Here is a 15,266-nt window from a genome sequence, read left to right as displayed (position 1 = left end):
GCCTTTTTAATCTCCCTCTGGAGTTTGCAACCCACAACCTGTTACTGTTTGGAGGCCTGTATACAGTTTGGATCAGAGTCTTTTTTTGCCTTGCAGTTCCTTAATTTTACCCACAGAGATTCTACATCTTCTAATCCAGTGTCTCCTCTCTCCAATGACTTAATTCCATTCTTAACCACCTCTGCCTACCTTCCAGTCCTTCCAGTACAGTGAGTTTCCAGCTATGATCTTCTTTCAGTCACAACTCAGTGATGGCCACAATGTCATACCTGCCAACTTCCAGCTGCAATACAAAACCTTATGTTTTGTACTGCAAACATTTAACTACAAGTGCTGTATTCATCACACTTTACATTTTTGTTTCCAAAGTACCCGTTTAATTACACTTGCAATTTTACCCTATTGACTGCCTTATCCTTCCTCACTACACTGTGTATCTATTTGTATATCTTCTGCCCTCTCATATTGGTTCCCATCCCTCTGCCTAACTGGTTTAAACCCTCCCTAGCGGCTCTCGCATACCTAATAGTCACCCAATTACCTGCCTTTTGCCTCTTAGGTATGACTGCCTTCATGTAGCTTCTGTCTATCATCCCCTCTGCCTCCCGAATGGTCCTATAAGGAACTGTAACTGGTTGCACTTCTTTCAGGTACAGTCATCAGGGACACTTCTGCTCTTCCAGATTTCCCATATCCTGCAATTGGAGCATACCCCTACACCCTAGCTGCCATCTCCACTACCTTCTCTGGGTTATTGGAACTGTAGAACTTTACAGTTCGGAAATAGGGCCTCAAGTCTGTGCCGAACCATTTTTCTGCCTTGTCCAGCTGATTGCACCCAGTCCATTGTCCATCTCCCATCTATGTACCTATCCAAATTCTTCTTAAATGTTAAAATTTAGCTTGCCTTCACCCCTTTAGCTGGCAGCTCTTCCACACTCTCATCACTCTCTGTGTGAAGGAGTTTCCCCTAATGTTCCCCCTAAACTTTTCCCCTTTCACCCTTAACTCATATCCTATGGTTTGCATCTTACCTACCCTCGGTGAATCTCTCTGTCCTCCTCAGAATTTTAAATACTGCTATCAAATCTTCCCTCATTCGTCGATGCTCCATGGAATAAAGTTCTAACCTGTTTAACCTTGCCCTGTAACTCAGTTCCTGAACATCCTAGTAAATCTCCTCTGCACTCTTTCTATCTTATTAATATCTTACCTGTAGTTAGGTGACCAAAACTGCACACAGTGCTCCAAATGCAGCCTCACCAATATCTTGTACAGCTTTACCATAACATAATTTGATTTATGAAGGCCAATATGCTAAAAGCTCTTTACTACCCATCTACCTGTGATGCCACTTTTAGGAAGTACGTCCTTTCTTGGTTTGTCCTTCAAAATGCAACACCTCACATTTGTCTGCATTAAATTCCACCTGCCATTTTTCAGCCCATTTTCCATCTGGTCCACATCCCGCTGCAAGCTTTGAAAACCTTTGCTGTCCACCACACCTCCAATCTTGGTATCATCTGCAAACTTGCTGATCCAATTTACCATATTATCATCCAGATCATTGATCGAGATGACGAGCATCAATCCCTGAGCTGCACACCACTTGTCACAGGCCTCCAATCTGAGAAGCGACCTGAAAAGAAATTGCCTCACCTTATTGCCACATCCTCAGCCTCTACTCGCTGAAGGCCCTCGAGCCAAAGCCCAGAGCTTCCATTCCTGCTCTTACCCACTCACACAATGGCCAGCCGCTCCACTTGTGCCTGCTTTACTTTTTTTGTTCCTGCTAATGAATCACAACTTGATTGGACTACCAAAGCGCCGAGCCCTGCGAACACTTCATTTTAAACTATTCTGTCCGACCTGCACATAACTCTCTCTCTCCTTGCGATTCAATCAGTCTGCTAAATCCCACATACAGAAAGCTCTTGCATAAATAGTGTGTAGTGTGCCATTGTCCATCACTTCAAACATACAATTGATTAAAATAGATATTTCTTCCATCTTCTAATGTTGAAATATAACATATTTGGTTAACTTATCTTCACCAATCTTCACTTTTGATGTGAAACATTAGGTGCGATTCAGTTTAGATCAGAGAACCTTCATTTGCGTAAGACAAATGTTTCATTGCGATGTTAATGACCTTTGCATCATGTCACGGCATTTATCAGTACAGTCACTTGTTCATTGATATGTGATCCTCTTCACACTCCCCTTCCCCACACCTACAGGCAGCCAAGTGCACTGAAGCAATTAGTAGCACTATTTGTTGGAAGAAATTGGATGCTCTGGAAAGATGCAGGAATCATGACGTGGCTGGAAGAGAATGTGAAGGAAGTTTTAAGAAGAGTGGATGCAAAAGACCCACTTGTACAAGAGTCTGAGACCAAGTAAGTTCTCAACATAACTACATTCTCAGTGAAACAATGGAAAGTAATGTAATTTTTCAGATATTGGTAGAGAGATCAAATGAGTGACAAAGAAAATTTAAAAAATGAAAATTACACTGATCAGCCATGATAGGGAAGGTATTTGCTATTATTCCTCTCCACGTGTAATTCAGTTAATATCTATTGCAAGCTCCTGTTTACATTTCATGAGCTGGTACTCACTGTGATTAATCATTTCCTTTTGGGTCATTTTCTTTCCTCACCCAGATGTTTAGTCACATTTAATCTACCTTTCTATCTGGTGGTTCCAAATCTGTAATTTTTCTTTGCCAATGTTTGAGGAATTGTACATGTCTGCAAAAAAACCACTCTCATTTATTCTGCTGTTTCCTTTTCTAATCTTTGTTTTATCTTCTGTAACACGACTTATTTTGGATGGTAGGAGCAGAGGTTAACTATGTCATAACGATCATGTTATCAGTCAATTTTTTGCTTCCACTTTTATTTTGCTGAACAATTTCCCTTTATCAGTATATTTTTGCTTTCATGTCCACTGATTATATATCACCTGGGACATTTTCCCTCTGAGATTATGGAATAAAATCGCTGTGATACAATTGCGACGGTCCCTTGCTGACTCATTTTCCTTTTAACCTCAAAATTTTATCTTTTTCTCCTGCAACCTAACCCACCATTAGCACAGATCTATTTTTGTGACCTTCTGCAATGGTTTAAAATAGATCATTTTTAAAGCTGGTGCCAGCTTTAAACCTGCCTGCACTCTGCACACAATGCAACGTGTGGCTTTGACAGTGTTTTGTTAAGTTACTACATAACATCCCAAATCTTGATTTCTATATCCTGACCTGCAAAGCCAATTATGTCATAAACCTTCTTCACTGCTAAGTTGATCTGTGTTGCCACTATCAAGGAACAATGGCTTGGAACACCAGATCTTGTTAGCTTATAGGCATTTCTTAGTCCCCTTCCATTTGGATTATGAAATTGAAATGTTCTTTTTTGTGTTTCCAGGAGAAGGATTAGATATCAGAATGTACCAAGAAACATCTATCGTCACATTATTCTTTCTGAAATAAAGGAAGCTATTGCAACCCTTCCACCTGTGAGTGACAACAAATTCTCCCCATTTATCATTCACATAATTTGGGAAAGCATTTGATTACTTTAATGAATTATGGCATTATAATTATGAATAATGAATTATGAACGCTGTTTCATTACGTTGTATTTGTACAATCAGATAACAATAAAGTTGACTAAGCTACAATCGGGCTTTGTTTTAGTCATACCTCGTTGGACTATTGTATATAGTTGAAATTGTCTTATTCCACCAGCTATGTATATTTGTTGAACTCTGCCATCATTGAGATGAGTAGGGAGGGAAGAGCTGTAGTATCAAAGATAGTGAAAAGATTGTTAAGTGTTTTAGCAAGATAACTGACCACATGCCTTGTATTTTGAAATCAATAAGTCTGACCATGGAGATAATACTACTGTTCATAGAAATGGTGGATTCAAACAAGGTATTTAAGTTGGTGCAGAATCATGGGTTTCTTGATGTATCAAAAACTATAACTTTATCTAATTGTCCCGTGGCAATATTTAAGTAAAAATGTCCAACCTGTCTATATAATGCAAACAGAAGAAGATCTTGGCCTGAGATGGAAAATGTTTTATTAATTTAATTTATTTTATGAGTTTGGGACAAATACAAAATTGTTAGAGATAGGCTGAACGGATTAATTTCCCCCGAAACTTATGATTACATATTACTATGATCTTCAATGTCAAGGACACTCCAGTTACTTATTTCTCTTGATGAGGGCAGCATTGGCAAGATTATAACACTAAATTTATGATGAGTGGCAAGGCAGTGCCTGCTGACTTAGTGGGAAACAAAACCCTCTTGTGTAGATACCCAGATGAGATTTTCATCTGACAGCCATATCTTCGGAGATGAAGCCGTATGGGGCATTGCGTTCTAATGCAATTTAAATACTGTTGCAAAGGAGAGTTCGGCCTGCCCGGAAAACTTTGAAGGTCAACTAAACTGCATCCCTGCTTTACAAATTTGAAGATCACTAAAAAATCTTTAAAAAAAAAAATTATTATTTAACTATTAAAAATTGTATTCTAACAATAACCATGAATCATTATCTATTCCTTTATTTACTTCCATTTAAATCAATGGAGAAGAATTTTCTGCAAGAAACCTAATCTTCAGACAAATACCAGCAACTGTCTGTCAGCATGTTTGGAATGTCCATGTTTCCCATAGAAATCATGAACTTGCTGGCAGGTAGACAGGGAAATGCCATTCTTGTGTGCAGAATGCTAGTATTTTCTTGTAGAATCAAAGGCAACACAAATTACTATCTTGATAGGTGATTCCAATATTTTTCCCCAAGAACAATCAATTGTGATGTAGGGCTTACTATATGTATTAAAAATGGATTTGTGCTTTTTATTACAGGAAGTAACTGCTCAACCAGTGATGGGTTATGATCCACTTCCTCCATTAGATGGCATCATCACATACACGCGGCCTGAAAGGTATGTATCAAGTGGAATTTTTTTTAAGAGTTGGTCCAAATTAATCGGATGGGTGTTGAGATGAAGAGCGTTGCTTTGCTTGTTTATTAGATGTTAACACCAAACAAGCTTGTGATTGTTAGGTATGGTCATCCAAACCCTTCTTTTAACTATAATGAAGTGCTCTCATTTCAATGCCCACACAAGGCAATGAGTTCCAGGTGTGCAATTTTCTTCAGATGGAAAAACAAATCCTTATCTCCCTTCTAATTTTTGTACTAATCATGACCTTTCGTTCTTCACCTCACCAATGCCTAGCCTTCCCAGTTTTTTTCAATATCGCAGGTAAGTACAGGCCCATCTACTGATTACATCTGGCAATTAACTCATCTGAAAGCCATTGGAATTCAAGGTAAAATCAATGCTTAGATTGAAAAAGGTGCTTGTATGTCAAAAGCAAAGGTTAATGATTGAGATGGAGTTAAGGTGGAAGTGTCAAATGTCCCACAGATTGGAACTGGATAAAATTCATAATCAGGAGTTCCACACAGATTTGCAGCTTTCACTATTCTTCCATTTTTTTCCAGGAATTATTAAAATAAAATTAATGAGCTCCAGAAAATAATGCTTTTGTGTTTCCTTAGAGCAGCTATAATGGCTGGTTTCTAATTGAAGCGCATTTATTTACTGCCTGTTAAGGAGAACATTTATACATTGTAAACATTTTTTCTGGTCTCACCATTTAGGGTTATTGACAAATCACTTATTTGGATTTATTGGCTTTTAATTCTTCTGTAACCTTGACTTCAAAGTTGTTAAATTTCACTGTCAAACCACCCTGAATGGAACAACCTGCTCCCGATTCTTTTGAGCCAGCTCCCAGAAAGAAAATGTATACCACAGGTAGTTGTTTCTTCAATTTTCATCTTTTTTTTTAAACCTGCTGCCCCTGGCCTCTCCTTTGTCGGGGTGGACGTGCGAGCTCACTCGCCGGCCCTGTGCAAGGACTCCCACAATCACCTTCAATTCTCATCTTTGACCATTTTATATCTTTGAATCGATTATATTTTAATTAAACATTTGTTATAATACTCAAATAATCAGAAACTGGTTGATGGTCATGAACAGGTGTCGTGAAATTTTGAGTGGCAGCGGTAGTATTGTGCAGAACCGTGCAAAATTACGATAAATTATAATTCCATAAATACAAGATTTGAAACAAAAAGTAACTAGTGCAAAAATAAAGAAAAAGCAAGATAGTGCAATATAGGTTCATTGTCTTCTGATGGCAGAGGGGAAGAAGCTGTTTTTGCCTGGGTGGTGAGAACCCTTGATGATAAAAGCTGCTTTCTTGAGGCACTGCCTCTTAAAGATATCCTAACTGGAGCGAAGACTAATGCCCATGGTTGTGCTAGCCATGTTTACATCTCTCTGTAGCCTACCCCTGTCCTGTGCATTGGCACCTCCTTACCAGACAGTGATGCAACCACTTAGAATGCTCTCCATAGTACCTAGAGAAAATTGCAAGAGTCTTTGGTGACATACCAAATCCCCTCAGATGCCTAATGGGGTACCTTCTTCATGATTGCATCAACAAGATGGTCCCAGGATAGGTCTTCAGAGGTTGATAATCAGGAATCTGAAGTTTCTTACCCCTCGATGAGGACCGGTTTGTGTTCTCCTGCCTTCCCCTCCCTGAAGTCCACAATCAATTCATTTTTTTCACGAGCGTTGAGTTTATTGTTATTGCGACACCACTCAACTAGCTGATCTATCTCACTCTGTACACTTTATCATTGCTATTTGTGATTCTGCCAACAACTGTGGTATCATCGGCAAATTTGTAAATGGCATTTGAATTGTGCCTGGCCACCTGTCATGGGTGTAGAGAGTTAGACCAGTGGGCTAAGCACTGCTAATTTTGTACAAAATAATTTCTGTAGGTAAATTTCCATATTAATTTCTGCCGTTTCAATTTTTTTTTTGGAAGAACACAGCATTTTATCCCTGTGGTTTTCCCAGTCCCAAAATAGATAATTTTCCCCAGAGCTCTGACATTCCGGATAATCTTACAGTTGTTCTCTACTACCTCTAGGAGATACAATTGTCTATTTTGCAAGTCGGTGACCAAAACAGGTGCTTTCCAGATGTGGTCTGACCAAGGCTGCATTTTAGAATGTCTTTCTCCAACCAGCATAGTTCATTTTGTTGTTAATTATTGTTATATGATGCTGGGTATCTTGGCCATGTATTTTGCTATATTTTTGTCAACATTTACAACACTTTCTTTCTGTTTTTGGTCATTTTCACTTGTCTGAATTAAATTTCATCTGTTAACATTTTAGACAAAGGCACTATTATGTCAAATACATTTTTAAACTTGTACATTTTCTGCTCACCTCTTTACCGCCAGTTTATTGCTCACTGCAAGTTCAACCAATTTGCACAATGATCCTGGAAAGCTTTCTGTGGTATGTCTAAGCTCTGAGAAAATATACAAATACAGTATCATGTGAAAAAGCTATCACACAACCTTATCCTTTGGAAAATTGAGGCCAAATTCAGATGTTATTTAGGAGAGCAGCAAGCTCTGGAGGCCATGTGGCTGGCCTATGCTCCTCTTTCAGCCAATAATTGGCTGAAAAGAAGACAGCTACAAAGTGAAATGATTTCAAGCTAAGTGCAAATTAATTGACTAAATTACAGAAATGCAAATCAAACTAGCTATATGGACGAGATGGCTGCATGAAAGCTGCTGGCTTTAGTTGTCATTTATAGCTTTCTCACTCAGTAAAATCCACATTATCCTGAAATTAACCAACTGGCAAAAAATAGCAGAAAATAAATAGGTAAAAAATACTAGCAGCCACGCTAATCATGCAACACAATCTCAGGCAACCGGAAAAAAACACTTATCTGGAATCTACCACTCCCCATAGGTGCAGTATACCAAGTTTTTTTTAGCTGTACATAGCAGTTTGCTTTGGAATTGTGTTTTCAGGGTAGTATTTATTTTACAAAAGTATAATTTAGAAAAATAATGGAACAGTACTTGAATGAAAACCCTTTTTAAGATTTTATAAAGAGCTGTCCACAAGATTAATTTCAGTTATAATTGTAATTGCTTTTCCATTTTTAATCTGTGATTGAGTGTGCTGAATCACTCTGGTTTATCTTTCAGGGAAAATCAGGCAGCAGATGGAAATACTCTGTCCCTATTCTTTCGATCTTTGTTGCCAAATTTTAATCTTCAGGTATGTGCTAAATAAGGGGGAGGTTGCGAATGTCTGGATAAATTAGAAAATTCTACATTCTCCAGTGTTTAATTCAAAACACTACAGAGAACTATATGAAATTACAGTCATTTTATGTGGCAGAAGGGGGGCGTGGCAAGATGAGTAGAGTCTAGACATGTAATCTCGACCTCTCTGGCCAGATTTTTAAGAACCCGTTTATAACTCTGTTTTCAGGTTTAAATTTTTTAAAACTTAGTTTAAAGTATCAAGGAATTGTTATGGCTATTAATGGTAAAAAGATTAAACCTCAAGTACAGAAGAAACTACATTTTCGGAGTGTGGAAGATTTAGAGCCTAAACAGTCTGCTACAACTTCAAGTTTGCTTTCTTTCAATAAAAAAATGACTACTACTCACCAGGAGAAGGACATCGCTGGAATTACCCATTCTCAGGAGGAAGGTGCGTGTGCCCCCGATGTGGATCCTGATTCTGGCAGCCTGCCGACTTTAACGGAGGGTCAGGCAAGAAGACTACTCCATTGCTTGAAATACCCCAGGATATACTCCAATCTGAATATTTTGGTCTTTTCCGTGAGTTTTTGAAGCAACAACGGGTTGTGGGGGGAGAACAGCGTCGGCCCCCTGAGGAAGTCGGGGTCCCGTCGCTGGGAGTCCAGACTCTCAGTAAAACTGTTAAACTGCCTGTTGTTGAGATGCGGCAGGAGCTGCAGTTACCGGGTCCTGCCACTACGCAAGAGAAAGCAGGGCTGAGCTTTTCGGAATTACAATGTAAACAGCTAAGCCTTATCATTCAGCCTATGCTGAATGAAATGTCTCAGAGGCTCAGTTTGGAACTGGATACAGTTAAAATTCGTGTGGAAGCATCTTGTGAGGATTTAAAACAATTTCAGGCTGCTTTTTTGAAATGTCAACAACAAGTGGCTTCTAATACAGAAAAAGTGTTGGAGAATTGCGAGAACGTGAGAGGGAGTTAGAGAGGAAAGTAGATTATTTGGAGAATCAAAGTAGAAGGAATAATGTGAAGATTGTTGGTTTGCCAGAAGGTATGGAAGGTATGAATGGGCCGCTTTAGTTGTCCATTCAGAGCCAGCTCTCCAGCGCATGATGTCCTGTTTTGTGGAAACTGCCAAAATGTTTGCCTGGAAGTCAGCCTGAAGAAAATGGAGGTCCTCCATCAGCCAGCTCCCCACCATGACCACCAGCCCCCCCAACATCTCCATCGGGCACACTGAACTCAAAACGGTTAACCAGTTTACCTACCTCAGCTGCACCATTTCATCTGATGCAAGGATCAACAAAGAGATAGACAACAGACTCGCCAAGGCAAATAGCACCTTTGGAAGACGACACAAAAGAGTCTGGAAAAACAACCACCTGAAGAAACACACAAAGATCAGCGTGTACAGAGCCGTTGTCATACCCACGCTCCTGTTCGGCTCCGAATCATGGGTCCTCTACCAGCATCACCTACGGTTCCTAGAACGCTTCCATCAACACTGTCTCCGCTCCATCCTCAACATTCATTGGAATGACTTCATCACCAACATCGAAGTACTCGAGCTGGCAGAGTTCGCAAGCATCAAATCTATGCTGTTGAAGACCCAACTGCGCTGGGTGGGTTACGTCTCCAAAATGGAGGACCATCGCCTTCCCAAGATCATGTTCTATGACGAGCTCTCCACTGGCCACCGAGACAGAAGTGCACCAAAGAAGAGGTACAAGGACTGCTTAAAGAAATCTCTTGGTGCCTGCCACATTGACCACTGCCAGTGGGCTGATATCGCCTCCAACCGTGCATCTTGGCGCCTCACAGTTCGGCGGGCAGCAACCTCCTTTGAAGAAGACCGCAGAGCCCACCTCACTGACAAAAGACAAAGGAGGAAAAACCCAACACCCACCCCAACCCACCAATTTTCCCTCACAACCGCTGCAACCATGCCTGCCTGTCCCGCATCGGACTTGTCAGTCACCAATGAGCCTGCAGCAGACGTGGACATACCCCTGCATAAATCTTCGTCCGCGAAGCCAAGTCAAAAGATGGAAGAACAAGATCATCTTCGTTTTTTTACCGAATGAATTCCACAAATACTGTGGCAGGAATTTTTCTCTGGAGGTCTGGTATTGGAAAGAGCTCATAGAGCCTTAAGAAGAAGACCTCTGCCTGGTCAACCACTGAGACCCGTGATAATTCGATGTTTGAATTATTTGGACAGAGGAACGATACTTCGTTTAGCCGTGCAAAATGCGAGACAACGACAAGCTCCGTTAATGATTCAGAATAGTAGAGTTTTTTTTCTATTCTGATTTGAGTCAAGAGGTTATTCAGCGTTGGCGTCGATTTAATCCAGTTAAAGAAGTTTCGTGGGGTAAAAGTTACAAGTCTACTTTTCGCTATCCGGCAGTGTTGAAGGTGTTTTGTGGAGACTTTCAATCTCGGTTTTTTGAGAATGAGCGTGAAGCAATGATTTTTGCTGACTCGCTGCCAGATGTAAGAGGACAAAGACGTAGTCCACCATTGTCTCCTAAAGAAAAATCTGGTTGTTCTGGAAATGGAAGAAACGGCAGAAATGGGAATGGAAAGAGTCCGTTTCCTTGAAACGGGGTCGCTGAGTCTGGAATTTCTTGGATGAATAGAAGAACTTTTTTTATTTTTATTTTCTTTTTATGTCATTATGATATCGTGTTGTTATTCTTTATTTGGCTGGGGAGGGAGAGATTTGCTCTATGTTCTACTAGTCATCAGCCACTGGTGGGTGATCCACACCCAACTTTTGTTTAGGGATTACTACCTTTTGGTAGTTATTTTTGGTGGGGGGGGTTTCTTTTTATCTTTTTTATTTTCATTTTATTTATACTTTAATTTGTGGTTTCTTTTTCTCCTATTTACGTTGAGCTGAGTCTTTATATATTGATATTATTAGTTTTTAGTAATATTAGTGGATATGCCAAAGTTGAAGTTTGCTATTTTTAATGTTCGGGGTATACACAGTCCGATTAAGCATAAGCGTATTTTTATCAAGTTCGATCTTTGGTAAAACGTGTTTGGTAGAGATATGATTTTACCTGAAATTATTAAATTTGAGACTTTTGGCATAATGAGATGAAATATTGTTTATAACCATATCACCATATAACTGTTTACGGCGTGGATTATAATGGAAAAAATTACATGTTTCGCGGATAACTTTTTTTTATTAATATATGGTTGTTATATTCAGAATATTTACATTTTGATTTATATTGACTAGATTTTAATATGTATGCTTTACTTTTCTTTATTTTTTTTCTTTTCTCTTTATGGCTCTCCATAGGAGAGTTGGCTGAAAGGGGGGGGGTTTCTTTCCTTTTTTTTTCTTTCTTTTTTCTTAATATATATATATAACAATAAACAAAGCATGAACATTATATTTTATATATGTTACTTATTATCTGTATTTTGAACGAATAAATAAAGTTTTTAAAAAACGTTATGTGGCAGAAATGTATCACGTTGGACGAGTTTAGATGCGTCAAATTATAAACCATAACTTGGCCCAAGAGTACCTTACTCCTTGTACACATGTCCTCCAGTTTGAGGTGTTTTTGACCTGGGGGAAAGATTCTGACTTTCTACCCTATCAATGTCTCATAATTTTATACACCTCTGTCAAGTCTCCCTTCAGCTTCCTGTGCTCCAGAGGGGGGAAAAAACAGCTTTGTCTAATTCATATCCTCTGAACTAGAACACATCCTGAAAAACCTCTTTTGGTCTTTTCCAAAGTGTCCACACCCTTTTCTTTAATCCTGCTTGCCAAGAACATTTCATTGTCCTTTTAGCCTTCCTTTTGCTCCGCTGCAATTTTTATAATCCTCCAGGCTCCTATCTGAGTGTAGCTTTCTGAACCTTGTACATACCTCTTTTTTCTTCTTGACTATGTTCCTGACATCTCTCGTGATACAAGGTTCTCTTACCATCCTTCTCCTTCCTTCACACTGAAATGTCCTTACCCTTATGCAGTTTCCATATATCAATTGTAGGCTTGCTTGGTAACAGCTGTTCCCAGTTAACTCCCTCTTGCTCCTGTCAAATCGTGCCATAATTTTCTCTTCTCCAATGTAATACTTTTCAGAAAGGCCCACACTATTCTCAAAATATTACCCCACTGAATCACTAATCACCTGGCTGGGCTCATTTGCCAATACAAGGTCTGGTACTCTTCCTGTTTGGGCTATCTCCATGCTGTTTCAAGAAACTCCCAGGATGTGTTTAACAAATTCTGCCCCATCTAAGCCTCTAGCACTAAGGATGATGTCCCAGTCAATATCGGGAAAATTTAAAGTCTCCCACTGTAATAACCCTGTTGCTTTTGCAACTTTCTACATAGTGTCCACATACACTTCCTTATTGGGAGGCACATCATGCAGCCCTATGTCAGTTATATTATTTCTGATCTCTACCCACACTGCCTCAGCAGTTGAGCCCACCATTGCAGCTGTGAGTAGTCCCTTTTTTTTTTTTAATTTTTTTATTTTTCACACCATAAATCACATTAGCCATGATATACACTATTTCTTTTTCACACATGTACAGTGACTTTTTCTCCCCCCCCTCCTTTCCTCCCAAACCACCCCCCCACCCCCCCCCTCATCCATTTTAGTTATACAATCACTCAGGAACATAGAGCTGCCAAAAATACTCCCGCTCTTGATACTGTAAAATAGTTTCTAAGTTTTATTTCATTAAAAGTTATCTAGAATTGCCATTATTTAAGCAAGTGGCTTTCAGTCTGGATCAAATATATGAAAATACTCTTTGGCCTCAATGTTCTGACCATGATGTTTGATAAATGTTGGGAGCAGAAAATATACAGTTAAGTCTTTGTTTTTCACAATCCAATCGCAAAATATTTTCCGTGATATTACCAAGATTCTAAGCATCATCAGGTTCACAAAAATGATGCAACTATTTGCTGTGGGCTGAATGGAAGTTTCATTATGTTACCAAACTTCCAAGTGAGATGATTTTTATAATTTTGGCATTCTTTTCCTTCTCCCCTAACCATAAAGAAAGGCAATTATTAACATCTACTTTTCAGGAGGAAGGAAGACAGCAAGTGGAAGGTGAGGGTGCAGAAGTCCAACATGAACTGAATCAAGGAGTAAATCGACTCATGGCTGCAATGAGAGATATGTTGGCAAATATTCGCTTTCAGGAACCACCGCAGGAGGAACATCAAGATGGTGATGGAGAATGGGACTGAAATTTTGTTCACTAAACTTTTAATGAGCTTTAACTTGCAGTGGTAACCATTCTATTATGTTAACAAAGATCCGCCACGGATTATTTTAGAAACTTATTAAAAGATGAAGCAAATATATTTAATTCTATGGAATATTATTGATAGGACTTCTACATGCTAACACTACATTCTGCATCAGTAAGTTTCCAGAAGAAGAGAAAAAGAAACAAAAATAAGCAATTTACCAAAGGACAAAAATAGATAATTTAGTTTAAAATATTTTACAAGATCAAGATTTCTGATGATCTTTATCAAAGATCTGCCTAAAACATCAGATACTTGTTTATATTAATTGCCATCTTGAAGTACACATAGAAATAAATATAAGTTCTATTTACACTTGCTGTAAAATGAAAAAAATATGTAGCTGCTGAACTCAATTGTATGAGAACAATGATTCATGCGTTCATAGCTTGGATTAGCAGAAACGATTAGTTGATTTGATTGAAAATATATTTAAACACCACTATTTCCCCACAAAGGTGGTGCCATATCTCCAGCTGTAAGGTTTGCTTCCAAATCCCTGGGTCTACATGCCTGGATGTGAATTTATGGGATGTGAGGCCATATGGAGTTTGCAATCAAATTTGTAGTGCAAGTGAGAGAAAAAGATAAGCTTAAATCTAGGCCAGGAAATGTAGAATTTAACAACTAAATTTGAGGCTTCCTTCATTATTTCCAGAAATTTTACCCGATTCATAAAATATATATTCCTTCATTCAAATTGTTCTTAAAGTACAGTGTATTTTAAATATCCACCTCCCTGTGGAGTTACCCTTAATGCGTAACTGAGAGATCTTTATTTCATTCACATAAGAGATGAAAGTTGGCAGCCTAGATGGTTTTAAATGAGCACTCAGGAAAACAATATAAACTAGCAGTTCAAAATGTAAGGAGATGCATAATTTTCTATTCCAGTTTAATCGGATATAAAAAACATTCCACTTTGAAGAATACTAAACTATCTTGGACTTAGCAATAATTAAACTAGTAATTTAGTTTTCTATGGGGGGGGGAAAAGAATCTGAAAACAGTAGAGTATTGAAATTATTGAGTTGGCTTTCATCTTCAGTATTAGCTTGTTCAACAAATTTCTGTATATGTCATCATACAAGATGGAATCTGAACCTTAAAAATATCATCCCCAAACTAGGGGTCATCTTATAAGCCAAGTATAAATCTGAACCTTAATATCCTGTGGTATAGAGTGTCCCCCATGGCGATGGAGAGCAGCATAAAATACTCCTCCTACTACTAAATATTTTTCTACTGAAATTTGCATCTGAGAAACTGGATTAGATTTTGGATTTATTGTCGGAGTACATACATGACATACAACCCCGAGATTCTTTTTTTCTGCAGGCGCGCAAGAATCACGACTGACTGGTAGTGCAAAAACAAAATATACACAGGAAACAAAGAACTGCAAACAAGCAACAAATACAAACAAATTGAATGTGCAACAGAGAATAAAAAAAGAAAATCAATAAAGTGCACAAGTAAGAGTTTTTAAATGAGTCTCTGATTGAGTTTATCATTGAGGAGTCTGTTGGTGCAGGGGTAGCAGCTGTTCCTGAACCTGCTGCTATCAGGAAAGAGGCACTTGTACCTCTTTTCTGATGGCAGCAGTGAGAACAGAACGGGTGCTGGGTAGATTACTAGTAATGTTATATTAAAACAATAAAAATGTATTATAAACCTGCCTAACATACCTCAAAAATAATAGCATGGAAAATGAAGCCAACAGTCACTATTTGCAAAAGCTAACAAACAGTAAAC

At 38.7% G+C, this 15,266-nt stretch overlaps 1 protein-coding gene across 4 annotated transcripts in view; it reads left to right on the top strand.

Moving 5' to 3' along the window:
- The window catches only part of tcf25 (transcription factor 25 (basic helix-loop-helix)), a 49,365-nt gene extending 35,800 nt beyond the window's left edge, over positions 1–13,565 (top strand). For 2 of the 4 annotated variants that reach the window (XM_069901860.1, XM_069901862.1), the window contains exons 14-18: positions 2,241–2,399; positions 3,432–3,522; positions 4,894–4,973; positions 8,134–8,206; positions 13,284–13,565. In XM_069901860.1, the coding sequence (XP_069757961.1) occupies positions 2,241–2,399; positions 3,432–3,522; positions 4,894–4,973; positions 8,134–8,206; positions 13,284–13,448 (568 nt within the window). In that variant the 3' untranslated portion in view covers positions 13,449–13,565. Of the gene's footprint in view, positions 1–2,240; positions 2,400–3,431; positions 3,523–4,893; positions 4,974–8,133; positions 8,207–8,607; positions 11,677–13,283 lie in introns of those variants that run through there. The other 2 variants (XM_069901858.1, XM_069901861.1) reach the window with 1 other exon arrangement.
- Positions 13,566–15,266: the final 1,701 nt, after the last annotated feature.

The sequence above is a fragment of the Narcine bancroftii genome, chromosome 10 (genome assembly GCF_036971445.1).
Source record: "Narcine bancroftii isolate sNarBan1 chromosome 10, sNarBan1.hap1, whole genome shotgun sequence".
Lineage (NCBI taxonomy): Eukaryota > Metazoa > Chordata > Chondrichthyes > Torpediniformes > Narcinidae > Narcine > Narcine bancroftii.
The sequence above is the reverse complement of the archived record's forward strand: the minus strand, read 5'-3'. Positions and strand labels throughout refer to the sequence as shown.